Here is a 22,557-nt window from a genome sequence, read left to right on the forward strand (position 1 = left end):
TAGAGCCTGTGTAACTTTAAGTTACACATTAAAAATCTCACCACTGACTGTGTATTGTGGTTTGTATATTGACTAGGTCTCAACCCGTGTCGTAACGGTACGGGCAAGGATATGTGTTTCACATGTATCCATTGATCCATACATGTTGTAATTGTCTGAGAAGAACCGAACCGGTCTATCCAGGTATAAATATTTTAAGGAATTGGTTAATAAACATGTCCTTATCCTCGAATCTTTTAATCTTGTGTATGTAAGTCATAAAACCCCTTGGGGTAAATATAGTTAATCGTTAGAGCAAATCCTATGGGTGGTAGAACATTACTTCGTTCACTATTTCAAAAAATATCATCAAAGGTCATTCACCAAACTTGTAACAAAACTAAAAACACCTAAAATTATTTTAAAATCAATTAGATTAATCTTGCAAAACCTGTTAGCATTAGAATTTAATTTTTCTCTTTGATATAAATTGTTGGCTTCCCAATTTACATAGATTTGTGTTTATTCATTCTCCTAAAATTTATAATAATATTTAATTCTTGATCCATTTCTTTTCTTGTCTCTTTACCTATTATCATGAACCATTTCTCAAGCATGCATAATTACACGAAGTTGGGAGAAATGACAAAAATAGAAATCATGACAAAAAAGAGGAATAAAGAAAGATGTGAGAAACTGAATCGATTACAATTAATTAACGCTTAGCCTTGCATAATCCCATGAAGTAGGGGAGAAAAATTGACAGAAGCAGAAACCATGACAAAAAAGGGGAATAAAGAAAGATGTGAGAAACTGAACCGATTACAATTAATTCGCGTGTAGCCTTGTGTTTTTTTATAGGTTTCATTTTTCTCCATGCCCCGTACTAGGCAAATCTTAAAATCACAACATTTTCGTTTTTTTTTGGGAAAACCTGGCCTTTAAAAATTGTTTTCATTTTAAAAAATTATAATTTGAAAACTAAAATCAAATTAAAACAAAACAAAGAAAAATTAACCAAGGGTGACTAAATAATTTACCTATCTTAGGATACCTTTTTTCACTCTACTACTACTACTTCCACCACCTCATTATCGTCACCATTCCCGTAGTCTCACCAATACCCGCCACCATTATACCCATTGCCGATCCACGACCACCACCCACCATCAAAACCACCATTAGTGATTAATTTACCTATCTTAGGACCCCTTTTCTCACCCTACTACCACTACTTCTTCCACCACCACATTATCGTGACCACTCCACCAGTCTTACCAATATATATCAACCACCATTATCCCCACCACTGCCCACCATCACAACCACCATTAATGCTTACTGATATGGTTAATATCAAATAAATTTATTATGTATTAACAAAAATATATTCATTTGATTAATTAAAGAAACATTTATTATGAAATATCGGACATTTATTATTAAATTTTAATTAAACGTGATCATTTACAACGGTAGATTTATGTTCTGCAAGTATAAATTGATCGTTCTTAATGTAGCCTAACTTGTCCAAACTTTGTTTTGTATTCTGAAAATGTAATCAATTTTATTTTAATACTAAAAACTGTAATTTATTCGATCGAGTACTATAAATAGCTGGGATCCCATTTGGGTGATCCATCGATCATGATCATATTGTCTTATATGATTTAGTATCTTCCTCAAAATATTTGTGTTTTGTCCTTAGTGCTCAAAACAACCAACTACATCTACAAAAAAAAATAAATTCCCATTTTGTAAAGACACAAAATTATTATTGTCCACTATTATTCACTAACATCCACCACCATACGTAAAAACCAGCCACACCCATTATTTTTTCCACCACCAGTAATGTTACCACCTCCACCACTGAAAAATACCCGCCACTGTTTCCACCACCCACTGCTTCTTTCACTACCACCACTAAAAATTATTAATATAATTTTTAACCGGGGTCACTGTAGTACAATGGTAAAATCATTGGGTGATGATACCAGTTACCTGAGTTCGAAACTCGCCACCACCAATTTCTTTACCGATTAATATATATAGTTTTTAACAAACTTATTTATTAATAAAAATATGTATTTATTAGATTCATTAAATGAACATTTAATGTTACCACCTCCACCACTCACAAATACCCGCCACTGTTTCCACCACCCACTTTTTCTTTCACTACCACCATTTAAAATTATTAATATAGTTTTTAACCGGGGTCACTGTAATACAGTTGTAAAGTCATTGGGTGATGATACCAGTTACCTGAGTTCGAACCTCTCCAGCACCGAATTCTTTACCGATTAATATATATATATATATATATATATATTAATAAACTTGTTTATTAAGTAAAAATATGTATTTATTAGATTCATTAAATGATCATTTATCATGAAAAATTAATTAATCATTCATCATGAGCAATTAACAGGACTAATTAATAAAGTATTTATAACGGTTAGTTGAAAAACTCACGGCCGTAGATTTATCCCTCCTAGACAAATCTCGGCCGTTCTTTATCTAGCCTAACTTAGCCAAGCTTTGTTTTGTATTCTAGACTAGGTCTTAACCCGTGTCGTAACGGTATCCATCGATCCATACATGTCGTAATTTTCTGAGAAGAATCGAACCGATCGGTCCAGGTATAAATGTTTTGAGGAGTTGGTTAATAAACATGTCCTTATCCTCAAATCTTTTAATATTGTGTATGTAAGTCATACAACCCTTTGGGACAAACATAGTTAATCTTTAGAGCAAACCCTATGGGTGGTAGAACATTAATTCATTCACTACTTCAAAAAACATCATCAAAGGTCATTCACCAAACTTGTAACAAAACTAAAAACACCTAAAATTACTTTAAAATCAATTAGATTAATCTTGCAAAATCTGTTAGCATTAGAATTTAATTTTTCTCTTTGATATAAATTGTTGGGTTCCCAATTTACATAGATTTGTGTTTATTCATTTTTTAAAAATTTATAATAATATTTAATTCTTGATCCATTATTTTCTTGTCTCTTTACCTATTATCATGAACCATTTCTCAAGCATGCATAATTACACGAAGTTGGGGAGAAATGACAAAAAAGGGGAATAACGAAAGATGTGAGAAACTGAATCGATTAAAATTATTTCACGCGTAGTCTTGCATAATCCCATGAAGTAGGGGAGAAATAATGACAGAAATAGAAACCATGACAAAAAAATGGAATAAAGAGAGATGTGAGAAACTGAACCGATTACAATTAATTCGCGTGTAGCCTTGTGTTTGGTCAATTTTTTTTATAGGTTTCATTTTTCTTCCTGCCCCTTACTGGGAAAATCTTAAAATCACTACATTTTTTTTGGGAAAATCTGGCCTTTAAAAATTGTTTTCATTTTAAAAATAAAAAAATAAAAAATTTGAAAACTAAAATAAAATTAAAACAAAACAAAAAAAAATTAACCAAGGGTAACTAAATAATTTACCTATCTTAGGATACACTTTTCCACTCTACTACTATTATTATTTCTACCACCTCATTATCGTCACCACTCTCCTAGTCTCACCAATACCCGCCACCATTATCCCCACCGCCGATCCACGACCACCACCCACCATCAAAACCACCATTAGTGCTTAATTTACCTATCTTAGGACCCGTTTTCTCACCCTACTACCACTACTTCTTCCACCACCACATTATCATGACGACTCCACCCGTCTCACCAATACCAACCACCATTATCCCTACCACTTCCCACCATCACAACCACCATTAATGCTTACTGATATGGTTAATATCAAATAAATTTATTATGTATTAACAAAAATATATTCATTTGATTAATTAAAGAAATATTTACTATGAAATATCAATTGAACATTTATTATTAAATTTTAATTAACGTGATCATTTACAACGGTAGATTTATGTTTTGCAAGTATAAATTGATCGTTCTTTATCTAGCCTAACTTGTACAAACTTTGTTTTGTATTCTGGAAATGTAATCAATTTTATTTTTAATATTAAAAACCGTGATTTATTCGATCGGGTACTATAAATAGCTGGGATCCCATTTGGGTGATCCAGCGGTCATGATCATATTGTCTTATATGATTTAGTATCCTCCTCAAAATATTTGTGTTTTGTCCTTACCAGTTCTGCTAAAAACAGCCAACTACATCCATCACAATAAAATGTTGCCCATTTTGTAAAGACACAAAACTCTTATTGTATACTACTATTCACTAACATCCACCACCGTACGTAAAAACCAGCCACGCCTACAATTTTTTCCACCACCAGTAATGTTACCACCTCCACTACTCACAAATACCAGCCACTGTTTTCACCACCCACTGCTTCTTTCACTACCACCATTCAAAATTATTAATATAAATTTTAACCGGGGTCACTGTAGTACAGTGGTAAAGTCATTGGGTGAAGATACCAGTTACCTGAGTTCGAAACTCGCCAGCACCAAATTCTTTACTGATTAATATATATATATATATATAGTTTTTAATAAACTTATTTATTAATAAACATATGTATTTATTAGATTCATTAAATGAACATTTAATGTTACCACCCCCACCACTCACAAATACTCGTCACTGTTTCCACCACCCACTGCTTATTTCACTACCACCATTAAAAATTATTAATATAACTTTTAACCGGGACCACTGTAGTACAGTGGTAAAGTCATTGGGTGATGATACCAGTTACCTGAGTTCGAAACTCGCCAGCACCAAATTATTTACCGATCCACACACACACACACACACATATATATATATATATATATGTATAGTTTTTAATAAACTTATTTATTAATAAGAATATGTATTTATTAGATTCATTAAATGAATATTTGTCATGAAAATTTAATTAGTCATTCATCATGAGCAATTAATAGGATAATAATTAATAAAGTATTTATAATGATTAGTTGAAAAATCCACAGCCGTAGATTTATCCCTCCTAGACAAATCTTGGCCGCTCTTAATGTAGTCTAACTTAGCCAAGCTTTGTTTTGTATTCTAGATTGTGTAACTTATAGTTCCACATACAAAAGTTATAAGTTACACGACACATTAAAAATCTCATCACTGACTTCCCTTAGGTTGTGTTTAGCTTGTGTACCTAATAGTTACACATCAAAAAATTGATTGTGTAAATTAAAGTTACATCTTCATATGCATGTGTAAGTTAAAGTTACACCTTGTAGAATGTCTAAGATTAAGTCGCACAACACATTATAGCATGATTTAGTTTGTGTACTTGGAAGATACACATTCTTTGTACCATGCTTTTGATTTTTCAATTAAAAAGAGTGTATTTGAAAAGTACACAACTTACTGATTCTTGCTGTTTTGTTGTGTGATGTGTACAGGAAAGTTAAGACACTCATTCAATACAGTTCAGGATTTGGTGAAATAAATAAAACCAATAGGACTATCTGAGAGAGCTGAAAGGTATCTTAGAAAAGCGCCTTGCAGTAATCTTGTCATGTTTTATTACGATAAATATGATGTTGCTGCTCCAAAGAAAATGAAACAAATAACAACTAACAAACATGGGGTTGTGAAGCTTTTAAACTGATTTGATAGAGATTGTGAGGTACCATGTTCATTTAAATTTGAAGAAAACTTTATAGCGTCTATACCGGCAAAGTTTGCTGGTATAATTGGAATGAAAAAGATTGGAAGTAGAAAAGGTCAGAAGTTGATAGAAAGGTTTAATTTAAATAAATTGGATGAAAACATATTATACAACAACTATTTTACTGATATCAAAGAAACACAACATTTAACGGCAGTGAGCAAGAAGAAGATTATGGAGACAATAATAAATGTTATGAAGAAGAAAAGGAGAAGAACAAAAATTGATGATGAGCATGTAGTTTGTTTGATAGGGTTTTATTTGTGTTGTGTACTCTTTTTTGGCGACAAAAATGCTAGCGCAGTGAATGTTAAATATCTTGCAACCGTCGAAACTTATGAAACTGTTCTCAAGGTCTCCTGGCCAGATTTGGTACACGAGCATTTGTTTGAGGAAATACGAAAAAATGCAGGATGTCGTTCAAACATAAAGGCTTGTGTGCCATACCTACTAGTAAGAGCAGTTTCTATGGACTCAACAAACTTCAAGTTTGTTGATTTTGCTACCACTATGGACTCAACAAACATGAAAAATGGATGTACAAACCAACAAATTTGTTGTTTTTTTGAGTGAGATGGAACATGTAGCGCACGCGTGATGTAAGACCGGGCGAGCTTGGAATTAACGCTGGCGCTTGTCCTTTCAACGCCAGTTGTTACTTCACATGCCAGAGTCTTTCCTTATTGCGCCGCGTTTTTCATAAAAGCGCCAACGGCTGAATATGGACGGCTTAAAACTCTTTTGATCCAACGGATATAATTTTTGATTTCTATAAATCCTCTCCATTTTAACTCCAAATTCACATTCTCACATCTAGTCTTCTTTACTCTTCTTCTCTGAGCTTAAAAAAATTCTTCAACTTCAACAATTTTTCAATTCTTGAACATGTCTCAACCCTTGTTAATTCGGCGCGCTCCGTATACTAAAGAAGAAGATGAATCTATTTGCAGAAACTATGTTTTTTTATTTACTCAGCTTGCTTCAGCAAACTATCAATGGGTGAATTTCTGGGCGGTTATTCACGACGGGTTCTGCAGTGACACCTGTAATCTGAGTCGTCGTGCTATATGCGACATAGAAAATCGCTTTCGTACAATTAAGAAAGAAGTAAGTGAGTTTGTAGCTTTAACCATACAAGCCAATCGATATAGACTGAGAGGTGAAACTGATGCTGAGATGGTAACAAGATCTTTGGCTGAATGGCGAAGATGGAAAAATGTGGCTTTTCCTTTCGAAAAATGTTTCGAAATCCTTAAGGTGTTGAACAGTTTCAACCCCTTCTTTGTAGTTTTCGTTCCACTTAGTACTTCTCATCAGTGAAGCTAATGTAAAACGCTTAATTTTAAACATATGTAATTTCATTTAATTCAGACCGCCGTACTTTTAAAACTAAAATTACAAACGTAGCATAATTAAAAATTACAAACAATCTCTCTAACGTCACTCATCGCTAGCTCTCCCATTGTTATCTTCTGGAGTCAAGAATTCTCCAAGACCCGGGGATAGACCTGGGATATCCCCACTTGCCAACATATTAAATAAATTTCCATAAGGAGATAAAGATGGTTGAACAACTTTAGGCGATTGGAAAGCACTCGGTCCTCCAAGCATATAAGATGTTTGTTGTTGTTGTCGTGGTGGTGTAACATTGTAGCAATCATTTGGGTTGTAGGGCGAGGATGATGATGAAATGCGCCTAGGATCAAGCAGAAATACTTTAGGTTGAGATACGTGCACAATTTGTGGTGAAGTACTGTGACGTACATGTGGTGAAGAACTCTGTCGTACTTGTGTTTCTCCCACCACTGTATAATCACTTCGTGAAATGATCTGTTGCTCCTGGTAGGATCGGTAGACGGTGAACTCCCATCATCATTTACAGTTGGACTCATTCCAAACATTGTGTCCTCGTTCCATTTCCGACACACATTCAAATGTATAGCCTCATTTGTCGATTCATCCAATACAAATCGTTCAGTTGGTTCCGTAACTCTTCCTCACTAGTAGTGACATTATAGTAAGGATAATCTTGTTCCATAGCTTGGGAATCAATGGGGATTGTGGTTGGCTCATCTTGTGAAGTAATACTTGGCATCTCCCATTCCACTTGGGATCCCACAAATAAAATACAAATCAAGGGGCGTAATTCCTATTACAAGTATAATATCAACTATGATTAATCCTTTTGATTATTTATTAAAAAAAATATAATTTAAGTTAGTAGACAAGCTTACCAATTTCAAAATCCATAAAATGGAATGTGTGCATCGTTGGCCACCACCTTTCTACCATTGTTGTCGTAATTCTGTTGTTGTGTCTTCTAGGCTTCACAATATAAAGCGCACACCAGGAATATCTGCCAACCCTTTCTTGGACTCGAGGGGGTAGAACTTCATAAACAACCTTTAAGTCTGAAAATCCACCTCTCTTTCTATAATAACCCTCAGACCGATCTTGATGCCCTGACACATGACCTTGAAATAATGATGGAGCAGCAACGACACTCGGCGAAACAAATTATGCTTCCCGATTTTGAGAAAAATCTACACCTGTGGGAGGCCGCAGTGCCGGTTCATTTCTTCGATCTCTTCTCTTCTTTACACTTTTGACCGCTTTTCTTAAAATGCCGCTCATATTGTACCAAAAAAAATTTATTTAGAAGAAGGAAAGAGTAATGGTGTGACTGAAAATGAATTCAGTTGACGAAATTTATAGTTGTGACAATGATACTGTTGAACATATAGGCGTTAGAGAATCGACCGTTGGCGATTTTGTGTCTAACGCCCGCGTTGGTGTCATCAACGCCAACGGTTCTGTCGTTAACGCCAGCGTGTGTAATTTCAACTCCTGCACTTTTTCTGTCAACGCCAGCGCGTGTCTTAAGTTTGGGCGCTTGATGATCAACCGCCTAGTGCTTTACCATAGTGGAAAAACCTGTTTGGCCATCCACCTGGCTCAACAAAAAAAATGGATTTGGCCATTTCCATAGGAATTGCCCTAAGGATAATATTTTTACTTGATTGTAGTTCAAGTAGTTTTACTGCTGAGATGTAGATATATTTTGCTGATTGACTAATTAAATTGATTGATTGTTTATATGTTGCATATCTTGTTTTCTGAACACACATCAACAGGATTAATCCAAAAAGTTCAAAACGACGAACAAAGATCCAGAGGGTTTGAAGGTGGGACGTGCAAGTAATATCAAATTTCATAGCTGGTGCAAACATGACAGAGTTTTCGGTAAGTGTTTGCTATTACTTAATTTATATCTTGTTTACTATTACATTCAAAAGAGCTTGTTTATATGATATTTACACATGCAAAATATCACCAGTGAATTCAGTTATATTGTGTATATGGCATGTGTAACTTTAACTTACACATATAATGTGCTTGTGTAACTTTAACTTACACATGCATATACCAGTAAACTCAACTAAATTTTGTATATTTAGATTATGTAACTTTAAGTTACACATGCATTTTTGCTATCTCTTTTTAACCTCTCCATCTGTTAATTGCAGCCAACTGCTAGCTTTGTGGATGAATTTTCACAACTTGAAAAGCAGCTTGGTCTAGCAACCGTGGAACCAAGCAAGGACCAGCTGAAAGGGTGGATCCGAGAGTAAACAATTGAAAACGGATAACTGAAGAGCAATTACTAGTAAACCAGCAAATGTTTGATGCAGTGTAAAAAATTGCCAAAGGAGGGATAACAGAAAAGGACATTTCCAACACACAAAAATACGAGAAGCACATTGTATGTTGTGACATTATGAAAGCAATGGGTATTGAACCTTACGCAATGAACCAAGAAGAGTATATGCAACAATAAGATAGTGGACAATGACATGGAGGGGTCGAGCATCAAGAAACTCATGTTGATCCTACTAAAGAGTTCGAGGAAGAGAGTGACCAAGACAAAGATGACGCGGAAACTTCTTTCCAAGAAGAGTATAAGTAGTTGTTCTTCGTTCATTTTTTTTTTAATTTAACTTCATCATCATCATCCTAAATAAATAAAAAAAAATCGTTATATTGTTTCTCATTTCAATCCTTGTGCAGTTCCATGTATCAGTCTTGCAGCTGGAAATACGCCCAAAATTATGCAAGCTCAAACTGCTGCAGAGGAGCGTAGAGCACCTCTCAGAACATACAGTTCCAGTATGAAGAGTGTGACACATTGCAAGAAGAATACCACTCCAAATAAAAGGCTCGTTGCAAAGAAAAAGTACACTCCTTCAGATGTTGTTGATGAACCACACAAGAAATCCGCAAAAAGTGGTGTTGTGGATGAGACGCAGAAGAAAGCCGCAGGTGGAGAGAACAAACCGGCAGGTGAAAATGTAACTGCAAATGTCCATGACTCATTGCAAGAGAAACCCATAGATGAAGAGATGCCTACTACTGTTGGTGATAGTTTTGTTATAACTGCTCCAACTCAGCCAACACCTGCAACTTTTGATGACAGTTTTGCTTCAACTCAGCTAACACAGTTTGATGACTCTTTGGTGATAACTGCTATATTAATCCAGTAAACTCAGGGTGACAATCCTAAGAGCTACATGTTGGTGAGAATAGGACCTAACCAAGGTGATATGACGGATGTTAAAGTAAGTGAAATGCTATATGTGGTTTTCAGCGACATTAACCAGGGTGAAGGAATTTCTGAACATGGACTTGCAGAGATGGAGAATCCAGAACCTAGCTCCAGTAGTAACCAATCTTCTGGTGTGTAATTTCTTATGTATTTTTTTCCTTCTGATTCCACCTTTATTTGTTGTTTATAATGCAAGTGTAACTTCAAGTTACACATTGTATAGGCATGTGTTAAGGCTACATACTGTACAAAGCATGTGTAATGAAAGTATAGCTTTTTGTTACACATGCTATGCAAGGAAAGTGTAACTTCAGGTTACACAAGCTGAGCATGTGTAACTTTTTTCTGATTCTGCCTATTATTGTTGTTGCACAGCTCAAACTCAGCAGAACCTTGGTAGTGGTGAAATCACTTTTATCCTTGGCATAGATAAAACTCCAAAACCCGTCGGAGAACTAGTCTAGGAAGCTGAGAATGAACAAAGCCAACCAGGATTACAACAACGCATTTTGAGGAATAGAACAATTGAAAAACAAGATCTGAAACGGTATGAAAGAAAGTCAAAGAAGATTAAGAAAACTGCTAACGAAGAAACAATGGATGTAGTTCCAGAAGAAGAAGAAGAAACAATGGTCGCAGTTTCAGAGATGAAAGAAACAATGGCTGCAGTTGCTGAAGAAGATGATGGGACAATGATAAAGGATGTAAATTTTTCCCCACTTATTGAAATACTGGATACGATCAAAAGCGGAAAGTACTTGAATATTTCAATAGTCATCCCAAAATGTAGGTAGTTATAACCGAAACTAAAGAACTCATGCTTGATTATGTTATGGTTTTTAAATGTAGATTTTAATATTAAATGTTGTATCTTACTAATTGATTATGTTATCTTGTTTAGTTGTTTCCTTCTTTTTAATGTAGAGACATTCCTCGGATGGAATTCAATGACGACGGTAGCCTGCTCTTTGATATAAGTGGAAAACTAATGCTTCAGCTTACCAAGAAAGAATCCTTGGAGTCGGAATTCATTAATTTATACATTAGCAGGTTGAGGAGAAAGATGAAATCAAACCCCAAGTATGATCAAGCGATATTCCTCTTGCCGAAAGCATATGTAAGTACTTCGAAAAATTTAAAATCTTCTTGTATGTAACTTCAAAAATGGTTATCTAACTTAAAGTTACACATGTTAGTGGAATGTGTGATGTTGGGTTTGGATAATGTATAAACCGAGGTTACATATGCATTTATAATGTTTGTAATCTGAGGTTACACCTACATATTTTTCAAGTGTAAAGCCAAGACTTTATGTGTAGCTTCTAGTTACAAATTCATTGTTGCATTAATAAATTTCGGTTTAAATTAAAATGTGTGTTTGATATTCCAAACGGTTTATGCAGAAATCTTTTATGGACAAAGACGGTGATTTCAAGAAATTCTGGATTCCTAAGCTTCTTAAGGACTATCACGAGTGCAGCAACCCAGTCAGACTTTTTGCACCAATGTGTAACAAAAACACACACACTGCATATTACTAGAGTATGACTTGAGGAGCAGTGTCCCACATGAACTCGTCAGACATTCCGAACCTCAGGCAAGAACACTTAAGGCAAGCCAAGGCATATGCAACTGCAATAACTACATAACTGACACTCCGTTGTCCTCTTGGCTTGAAAGAAACTGCCAGAAATCTCGCTTTGCGCGAACAAGGTTCATTTCCCAACTGTCTTTTATTTGTATGCAATCACATGAAGATCTGGATGAAGAATAAACCACTTGACAAAAAATTAGCTACACCAATGGTGACTGTATTGGCTAACAAAGTGAACTGCATGAGAGCAAGCATGCTTTACAGTATTCTTTCAGATCCATCCAGAGTTATGTAAAGTAGTTCTTTGGATTAAAAAAACTTCTATACTTTTCTTGGACTTGCAAATATGTTTTTAGCTACAAGCCGTTGTTAGACTTGCAAATATGTTGTTAGAACTTCTAAACTTCGGCAGTTACTAGATCTTAGCAGTTCTATACTTTTGCAAACTTTTATACTTTTGGATTGAAATTACTTGGATTAAAAAATTTTATACTTTTGTTAACTACAATATGTTATTAGACTTGCAAAATATCTTGTTAGAATTTTTTTACTGTTTGGAAAGGTTCAATCATTCTTTCTATAAATAGGTTGTAAATTTTATAGTGGAATGTGTAAGGTGAGGTTTCAGAAGTATCCAAAAGGTTAAGTAACCTGAAGTGACTTGAAGTTACACATCAAATAAAGATGTGTAACTTGAAGTTACATATGCTAAAAAAAAAAATAACAGTTTCCAGTCAACAGGTAAGACATGGTAATGGAATGTGTAACAGGGTCAAATAATGAAATAACAAGTTAAGTAACGCATAGTTACACATGCAATTAAAACATGCTAAATTAAAAAATTATAAAAATAACAATGTGTAAGTAATAGTTAGACGTCCATATTTTATAAGTGTAAAACAAAGTTACACATGCATTTCCCCTCTGTGTTCTGAAGATACACACTGAAATAAAAAATGCATTTCACCTGTGTAATCACAAAATATAAAATCCGAATAAATGATCCTTGCACATAATCGACGTTGCAAAAAAATAAAAAAGTCTGGTCCATGCAAACTGACATGAAGAAACTAAAAAAAAACCCTAAACAAATAAGAAAATCACACATTAGTCAATACTTGCATAAATAAACTTTGTTAGCTTAAAGCTAGGGGTGTATATTTCGGAGGATTCTTACAACCTACCTTGTTGTGACCTGCTTCCGTGCAATTGCTGTAATGAACTTTCCTCTTTACTTTCTTTTCACCTTTACTTAAAATCCTTTTCCCTTGGGGTCTACTTGGTTGTTTCTTTACAATAGGCGGGTTGATGGTGTTGTCTTGATCAATGTCAGCAGGTCTGTTGTAGTTGGTAATCGGCTGGATGACATGCAAATAAGTCTTCCTAAAATAGTTACTTGTAAAATATGGTGAAATGAAGTCAATAACTTCACCTTTAATCTTCCATATGGCTGCAAGAGCATGAGCACGAAAACGGTATAAGCACCACCTTCAAAAAAACAAAAACAAGAATATAAACACTCAAAAATCAGTTAGTTACACATGCAAATCATACAACACTCAAAAACCAGCTAGTAACACATGCATATACAAGATGTGTATCTTTCAGTTACACATGCAAAAAATAAGATGTGTACCTTGTAGTTTACATATGCATATATCTAGTGTAACTTAAAGACACACATACTATAAATTTTCAAAAAAGTACAAAAAAAAAGCATAATAAACAAAACCTTCGACATGTGCAAGTCATGTGTTCGAGGTTCACTATGTGAGTACTTTCGCTAAAAACTTTAAACACGGTAGGACTAGCCACCAATACTTTCCAATCCAAACCTTCATCTTGAAGAGCCGCAAGCTTTTCCTCATACTCTGGAGTTAATGGAGTCATCATATTAGCGCCATCATCACGACGGTCAGCCATCATTACCATTACTTTCCTCCTAACCTGAAAAAGAAAAAAACTTATGAGTGTACAAAGTGACAAAACAAGAAACAAAGACAAAAAAAAAACACTCTACTAACCTGCTCAAGAAGAGCAGATGCAGGCATCTTCTTGTGAACCGAAATCCATCTATTGAATGATTCTCCTAGAGTATTAGTTATGCGTCCATAAAGACAGCCTTTGAAATATGCATTCGCATATGATTCAGGTGGGATGGTCTCGATGTAATCGGCCACACAATCGCAATTCAAATCTCTAATTTTCTGTATGGCCTTAGCATGGTTTTCAGGTGAGAGTGTGTATGTCGCTTCTTGGAAATGGTCCAGCACAAGCGTGTACCTAGGATCTGAGCCAGTGATGGGTAAATTATTCTTCAAATGATAGTAGCAGAAGCTGTGGAATGAATCTGGATAGATAAGTGGAACACCACGCAAGAGTCCTTCATGCGATCCAAAATGAAGGTGATTGGCCTCCCATCACCATCAACTTGAGTCAAATTTCTTAAAAACCACTCCCAGTTGTCGTTATTCTCAGAACCTACTAGTGCCATATCAAGTGGGAAAAACCTACAAGTGGGCAGAAATGAAAAAATAATAAGTTGCACAAAAACAGAAAACAATGTGTAAATACAAGTTACAAATCCTAACCAACTATGTAGTATCTGTCAGTTACAGCTGTTCAGAACAGTAGTATAACTTTACCACCATTGATCCCAGTAGATGTCATCAAGCAACCTCTGAATCTACCAGTAAGGAAAGTAGCATCCAAGTATACCATTGGTCGACAAAACCGGTACCGTTTGATGCAAGATGAAAATCCGTTGGAACTGTTACTTTGCAGGATCATATTCAAAATCAATCACCCTAGTGGGGTTGGTTTCCCTTATAACATTAATATACGATACCAAGTGTGAGTATGACTTCACATCGTCACCATAAATGGTCTCATACACCTTTTCCCTACCATTATAGGCCTGATAATACTCCATAGTAATTCCATAGTTGGTCTGGAAATCATCAGCAATTTGCCTTGTCTTCTTGTGAGGATTTTTCCGAACTTCTTCCTCAATCAAACTAGATGAGAAGTTGGTTGAGTATTTTTGATTCAAGTTGCGCCCGCCAGCACCACAAATGTGTTTCAGGTTATATGCCCTGACCTGAAGAGGTTCATACAAAATATAAAAAAATAAACCATAAACCAATCTGGTGCAAAAAACATCATGTGTAACCCAAAGTTACACATACTATAACAAAACATTACAACCACAGATAACAGAACACACAAACCTACCTGAAACATTTCGTTCCTTTTGTTAGAGCATAGCTCGGTTGAACCCACCAAGCGTTAGTGTATCAAGTTTTCCTGTCATATTTTAGTGAAGCAAAACTCATTTAAAGAGTCGCTTGATTATTTAATAGAGTCAACTTCGTATAGGTTAGCTTGAAATTATTAGGATATGAGATATTACAAGTATTACGTGAAGACTTGAAGAATGTGAAGAAGTAAGGAGCTACGACGACGACATCATCCTTCCACTTGAGGTTAGTAATATTTGACTTGAACTGTTTCATTACCTAACGTATCTTTCAAGTCGTTGTAGATGGGGCAAAACGAGTTGCTGGTTTTTACGGAATTGAAGAGACGACCGTACGGAGGAAACTCCTTGAACCGACCAAACTGTCAAACCTCACACAGATGCACTGCAAGAAGGGAGTGCTTTGAATTCTAGAGATCAATCTGTAGTACTCCGTCCTAAACCAAGACAATGGCCGTTTCAGAGTAAATTCGGCCATAAGAGAGGATGGGTCGATCTGTAGGAGGGAAGCTGAAAAATGTGTGAGATCAATGGTAATCGAAGATTGTAGGTGTGTTGTGTATTCTGAAAATAAGATAAGTTTTGAATGATTTCATTTTCTCAGACGTTGAGTTGTTAATCTCGTGTTGTTGGTTGACATAATATTGTTGTCCTCTTCAATCATGATTCAGAGACTTATTTATATCGCTAGAATTGTAAACACCATTATCCCAAGAAGTGTGACATTTGATGGGATCAAAGAGTGGAGAAATGGAAATCGTGTGTTAAAACCAGTTGCTCAACGTGCGGAGACTTGGTCGATTTTCCATCCACTACTTTGTTAACTCCTTCAACTGATTGCACGACTTGCTCACATTCTCATCGTGTGTATGAACACACGTGTCGTAGACCTCCAGACCAAAACCCTAGTTAATATCCCCCAATGTGACACGATTGATGTCTCGTGATTGTGGAGTCTGCAAGGCAGAAGTGTATTTAGTCAGTCAGTTAATGACTTCATGACTTCATGGGACGATGAGTCCATGTATTGCCGAATTGAACATGATTTGCAAATGTTCTGAAATTTATGAATTGAACATGTCTGTTGAGACAGAGGTATAATTCTCAAGTAAACGTTGATAGTTAAGGTGAGCAAATATTGCTCATTCGATGAATTGTTGAATATTGAGAATCAAACCAATATTCCTTGGTTTGAGCAAATATTGCTCGTTTGATGAATAATTTGTAGTGTGACTAGATAAAATATTAAATTAAGATACTGGCAACTGGACCGAGTACCATAAGATCAACGTAAAATTATTAGCGTCTGTGATTATGAACCTTGGACTCGAAACCCTAATTTGATCAATTGATGGTCTATTGAGAATTAACCATGGAATGAAGGAGGGACCGTATATATGGATGATGGATCGACCATGTAGCGCCCAGATGCTCCAGTGAGCAAAATACCAAAGTCTCTTGAAGACGTTGATGAAAGGATGATTAAATGTCGGTTTAATCATTTATTAAAATAATTCTCGTCTGAGCCTTAGGTGTTAAAACCTACTTAATTATGACGGGATGAGGGACCGATCAAGGGGTCATGAAACCAGCCCTGGGTAGTCACGGGATTGAATGACGATCGTTTTATGAAGTTCCAAATTTATTTGGAAGAGTTTGAACCTAATATGAAAAAATTAGGTCAAATGATGAAAATATGTGAGACCGAGATTTTACAAGCCAAGGAGCTAACCTTGGTCGGTCAAGGTAATATGCTCGCGTCACCAAAGTGTTCGTGTCTCAGTCCTGAGAATTTTGATGTTTTCTGATGTGCATTTGAGCAATCATTTGGGAAAATATGAAAAAATCAGGGGTTTTTGCTGAAACTGAGGAAACTTCATGATATGAAGGGAAAATAATAATAAAATGAAGGAATCATGAAGTGTGGAACCGGCCATGGTCAAGGCATGACCGGTCGGCCAATGATCCCGGTCCCACAACATTTTTCCTAATTTTATTATATTTTTCATGATTTTATGAAAATATCATGAAATCAAGGAGTTTATTGAAATAAAGGAATTTTCCTTGAAGTGAAGGAGTTTCCATGAGATGAAGAAAACAAATAATATAATAATAATAAAATAAGGGCTTGTGGGACCGGCTTGGGCATGGTCGGCCGGCTAAGGCCCGTCCTGTGAGTTTCCCTAATTTTATGTATTATTTCCATGATTTGAAAGAATTTTCATAATTTGAAGGAAATACCATGAAATCAAGGAATTTCATGGGATCAAGGAAACATAAAAATAATAATAATAAAATAAAGGGTGTGTGGGACCGGCTAGGGCCCGTTCCTACGAGTTTCCCTAATTTTATCTTATTTTTTCATGGTTTGAAGGAAATACCATGAGATTAAGGAGTTTTCATAAGATTATGGAAATAATAATAAAATAATAAGGAATCATGAGGTGTGGGACCGGCCATGACTAGGGCATAGCCGGACGGCTAGTAAACACGGTCCCACGACACCTTTCTCAATTTTATATTATTTCTTTGATGCGAAGGAAACACCATAGAACTGAGGAGTTTCCTTAAAACGAAAGATATTTGTTCAAATGAAAGGATTTTCATAAGATCAAAGAAAATAACAAAATATGATAAAATATAAAACTGGGCGTGGGACTGGTCATGGCACGGCAGGCCGGACGGTGGGCCCAGTCCCCCAATGCTTTGGTCAATATTTTATTATTTATTATTTTCTTTACTATTTTGCATAGGTTCATCGTCTTGTCATATTTTGAAATACTCATTCGCGCATTCAGGTGATTGTTAGTGCACTATTGTTGAGCACACCTGCACCATTTGGGTCGGGGCTTACTCGAAGGTAGCTCAGATGCCCGTACGCTGAGTATTTATTACTAACCCATGGAGCTCTGTTGAGAAAACCATGAATTGAAGTAACGAAATATTATGAAAAACATTGAATATTTTTCAAGGATTCAGTGAATGAATCTAATGATTTAGGAATAATTAATTGATGGCTCTATACTAGTACGATCGTCTAGGAGCATTAATTATCCAGGAGTTGAGTGATATGATCTTTTTGAAGCGTCATATTTCTTCTATACAGTCAGGGAAAACAATTTTACATCCTGAAGACGTTACTGCTCTATACTAGCAGGAAAGCTGTCTAGGAGCCGTCTAATCTTGCGATTCTATATGGAAGTGATCACAGAAATTGCTCAGTATTCATGAGATATGCCGTTGCCTCAGCTGAGAGACTACACATCTACATATACTCTGAGAGGCAGTATTCTCAGTCAGAGATTCTCGTGGCATGAGTTTTCACGCTTTCGAAAAGAAACATGAACCTCAATACTCGTCTGATTGCTAGATCAGGAGCATATATAATTATGGGTTTACGATTTTAGCCCTTGTCGAAAATCCACCATCTACATTAAGTCCCCTGCTTAGTGAGGAACAATCATGTTCCTCAGTCAGCATCAAATGGTGATTTTCCGATTATAAACAATATAAGCAATTGAACTTAGTCGTAAGTTAAGACGTTACCGGATTTTTGATAATACGAGCAGACCACGACTTGAATGAAGATCCCAGTGGCATGATAGACTATCGTGTAATGACCATAAATTGGTGTTGAACCGTTGATTTTGATGCCGGGACCTTGGTCATTCTAGGATTCACGGGCCGGGCCCGATAAGGAAATCCATGTGGAATTAGGTTTTGGAAATAAAATTTAATATAAAAGGAATTTATCCTCTTTTTTTTTATTATTTCACCTACACACGACCACCACCACCTTCATCTCTTCAACTTATTCACGTCAGCATAAGGGAAGGAAGCAGAGAATTCTTGCTGGGGCTTTCCAGCCGGAGCAGCCGACGATCACTGTCCGGCCATATTCCGGCCAGCGCCAACAAGGTAAGCAATTTTTTTTTTGCAGAAGTTTATAGTTTGTTCATGAGTTTTTCATGTTGATATTATATATATGCGCGTATATGAGTGTGAGTTTTGTTGAGAACCCTTGCTTTAGAAAACGTATGTTCGTTCGATCGTTAGTTTAAGAAACTAGTAATAATCCCTGACTTAGGAGAGATTTTTTTTTATATATAGACCTATGTCTAGTGATAAAATTTTGTTTATGAGATTTCTTGGAAATCAAAACTTTATTTTGAAAGATGTGAGCCTTCACAAAATCGAAATAAACCCTCGTTTTGAAGACGAACGATAGTACGAAGGAAAGAGATTTTTTTATAAAACCATGGCATGTTCATGGATTTTTATTTTTTGATGAAACTGTATCCACAAACTTTATTTTTGTGAGCCTTGCCCACGTCAAATTGTTTTTTTTTTAAATTTTACGTGAGTTAATCACGTTTTTATATATATACGTAAATATATATATTATTCTATTTAAAAATCAAAACTTGAGTTTTGTGTAATCTTTAGAAGTAAAAAATTATTTATGATGAAATAATGTTTTAGTTTTCATAATTCTATGGTGAATGTCCGCACAGTAGAAATATTCATGATTGTATGAAAATATGAGTTTTGCTCGTCTTTCGTAGATTCGATGAAACGAGTAAGTTTTGAAGTGTTAACTCTTGCATTACCATCACTACTGTTAGTGGAATCATAAAAAGGTAAGAGTTGAGAATTACCATTTTGTAGATGCTTGCATAAGCTTTTTTCCAATTACTTCATTCCATTGACGTTTGCATCTTGCATGAATGATATACTGAAACAAAGTATTGTGTGTATGTTACAGCTACCTTGTAAGGATGTCTGATTCCCAAGCCAATGACGCCTCCAGAGATGATACACGTGTGGATAATGATGCCTCCAGGGAGGATTCATTCATAGAAAATGATTCTTCTAAGGATGATTCATGCATGGATGAGACTTTCATTGGTGAAGATGACCCTGGAATTAAGAACGTTCCAAACATAGAGGATGCATTTTCGTGGATCAAGGGCCTAAAAAGCGTCTTAAAACTCGAGCATTTCGTCTTCTGATAAATCCTAGAGATGTTACTCAGAAAAAATTGGTGACTCCTCAGGCAACTATTCGGTTCTGTCTTGAACGAGAATATTTTTCTGCATCAATCATTGAGTTCAAGCTTTCTCGACGGCCCTTAGAAAAGTTTTCTTGATGGGAGAAATACTTACTAGGTTTTCCTCGTGTTCGAGCCAAGTTGCATGACGCACAAGTAATACGGGTTATTCAAGCTTCTGGAGATCTGTTCATTTTTCATGATGCGCGAGGTATAGTATCTCTACTTGCTCGTTGGTGTATTCCAACTCACTCTTTCATATGCAGATGGGGAGAGTTTACCATTACTTTAGAGTACGTAGTTGCTTTGCTGCATCTTCCCATCACAGGTAACCTTCCTGAAGGTCTTTCTTCATCAGAGGAAATTGCAATCTCCAACATCTTGACAGCTGCAATGGAGAAGATTAATAAGGAATCCGACAGTAAAGGTTGCTATGCTCATTGGTTAATACATTGGTGGTCGAGATATAATCCTTTGGAGTGGCCCATTGACGGTACGTTATCTATTGTTTCTTTCTTGTATTTATGGTTATCCAGAGATGTATTTGAAGATGTTGTAAATTTGTTGAAGCGGTTCGTGATTCCTTTTGCGATAAGATGGATCAGGGTGAGAAGCTCCCCATAGGTAGTTTGTTCTTGGGTTCTTTATACTCTAACTTGGACTCCTTGGTTATAGACTCCAGTATCTCGAATGGTTTTATGAAGATTGAATGCTATGCCAACACAATGTTTCTTCAAGCTTTGATGTGGAAGCATTTCAAGAATTATGCACCCATTTCACGTACCATTTTGTAAGGATTGAATGCTGATGCTCGTCATGTTTTCTCTGAGAAGGCCAATGCTAGGATTATGCGCTGGTCCACAAAGCAACCCCGACTCAAAACCCGCTTCGTTGGTGTCTTAGACCGTGAATCTGAATTCAACTCCCGCCCATGAGTGTTAGTTCCTACTTATATTTCTTAGTTGACAACTTTTAACACTGAAGAGAGCATGATTTTGAAATCTGGTGCTGATTTGGACGATGGAGAGAGGTCTTTTATGTTGAGTTGCACTCCTGGTCATCTGATATCGATAATACATGGCGAATTCTTAGTGGAAGAATACAATATTGATAGGGCGGCTCAGAAAATGGGTATGCATCAGTGTGTCTCGACTTTTCGAAGAAGGAAGCCCTCAGTTGAACAACTCATGACCCGTCTGGACCGCACACATGTGGAAGGAAGTGAATTATGGTTCCCCAGCTGTGAGAGAATCACATATGTAACTCCATGTTACATAGACTTTTGGGATCAACAACTCAGGCGTTTACTTGATTTCGTGGGAGTTGATCAACCTTTAGTGAAGGAGACTCCTTATGCTGAGATGATTGCTAATCGACCATGATTGAAGCAGTTCCCTGGTGGTGATAAGCGGAAAACATCTCCAGGATGTTCATAAGTAAATATTCTTTACGAAGTCTTCATAAAATTATGATAATTGCATTTTGATTATTGCATCAAAATTTTCCACAGGACGGTCGTAATGTAAGACCTCGAATCGATGTAGACCTCTCAGAAACTGAAGCAACTGTTCATGGTGGAGAAGGAATGAATAAGAATTATAAGATGTTACCTAACACCATAAAGTCCCCAACGATCTCTTTGGTGAGTTATCGATATATATTTTTCTATGACTTATTCTCGTCCGCGTAATTAGGATCGTAAAACCAATATTTGCTATTCCATTGTAGAATTTTGCTCCATCAAGTATCGACGGTCTTCAGTTCTCTGCTGTTAGACAGACAGTTTCTGACTTGGTTGATGAAGAATAAGCCGTAAGTATTCCTTAGTATATTCAATTATGATGCTTTGTAGACAAAAAAAAAAAATTACTTAAGGATATATCCAGGAGGATTTCGCCATGGAGGTGGAGAGTACCAATGATGTTCGTTCGGGAGATGGCGATAAAGGAAACTCCCAGAGCTCGAAACCGAATGAAAATAATGGTGTTGTTAATGTTGACGCGAGTAATTCTGGTTCTTTGAACGCTTCAGAAGTCATCCAAGTAAGTGTTTCTCTTGCATTTTTTTCGATATAAGCATAAACTCGTTGATTTATGAGTGAATGAATGAGAATGTATGCGAATATATAAAAAGCTTTGCCGAAAATACGTCACCAGAAAATTCAGAATTCAGTCTTTTAGCAAAAACGCCATAAAATCTTCGTCCGGTGTCAAATTTTCGCAATCCACATATGTATCCTTATGCCCAGGAAATTTCCAAGATTTACCTCAAAGAAGCTTTTTAAATTTTGAGCACGTTTAGGGGCCGAAATAGACAAAACGGTAAACATCAGCTGTGATGTCGCCCTATTTTTCGACCACATCTTTTTGCTCGCTCATCCAAATGCTATGAAATTTTGATATGTTGTAGGAA

The 22,557-nt window shown here is 36.0% G+C and overlaps 1 protein-coding gene across 1 annotated transcript; it reads right to left on the reverse strand.

Moving 5' to 3' along the window:
- Positions 1-12,741: 12,741 nt before the first annotated feature.
- LOC113352464 lies at positions 12,742-14,557 on the reverse strand. Its single transcript, XM_026596278.1, has 6 exons — positions 14,466-14,557; positions 14,261-14,346; positions 13,861-14,186; positions 13,569-13,783; positions 13,021-13,324; positions 12,742-12,780 (listed from the first exon to the last, which is right to left on the reverse strand). Exons 1-6 carry the CDS (start codon positions 14,555-14,557, stop codon positions 12,742-12,744), a joined length of 1,062 nt encoding a protein of 353 aa, XP_026452063.1.
- Between the last annotated feature and the right edge of the window lie 8,000 nt (positions 14,558-22,557).

This window comes from Papaver somniferum, chromosome 2, assembly GCF_003573695.1.
Source record: "Papaver somniferum cultivar HN1 chromosome 2, ASM357369v1, whole genome shotgun sequence".
In the NCBI taxonomy this organism is placed as follows: Eukaryota; Viridiplantae; Streptophyta; class Magnoliopsida; order Ranunculales; family Papaveraceae; genus Papaver; species Papaver somniferum.

Coding starts and splice junctions, on each gene's coding strand:
- LOC113352464 (XM_026596278.1), bottom strand. CDS start 14,557: ATGGTATACTTGGATGCTACTTTCCTTACTGGTAGATTCAGAGGTTGC. Junction 14,347..14,465: donor GGTGGTAAAGTTATACTACT/GTTCTGAACAGC, acceptor GCCCACTTGTAG/GTTTTTCCCACTTGATATGG. Junction 12,781..13,020: donor CGGAAGCAGGTCACAACAAG/GTAGGTTGTAAG, acceptor TTTTTATTTCAG/TGTGTATCTTCAGAACACAG.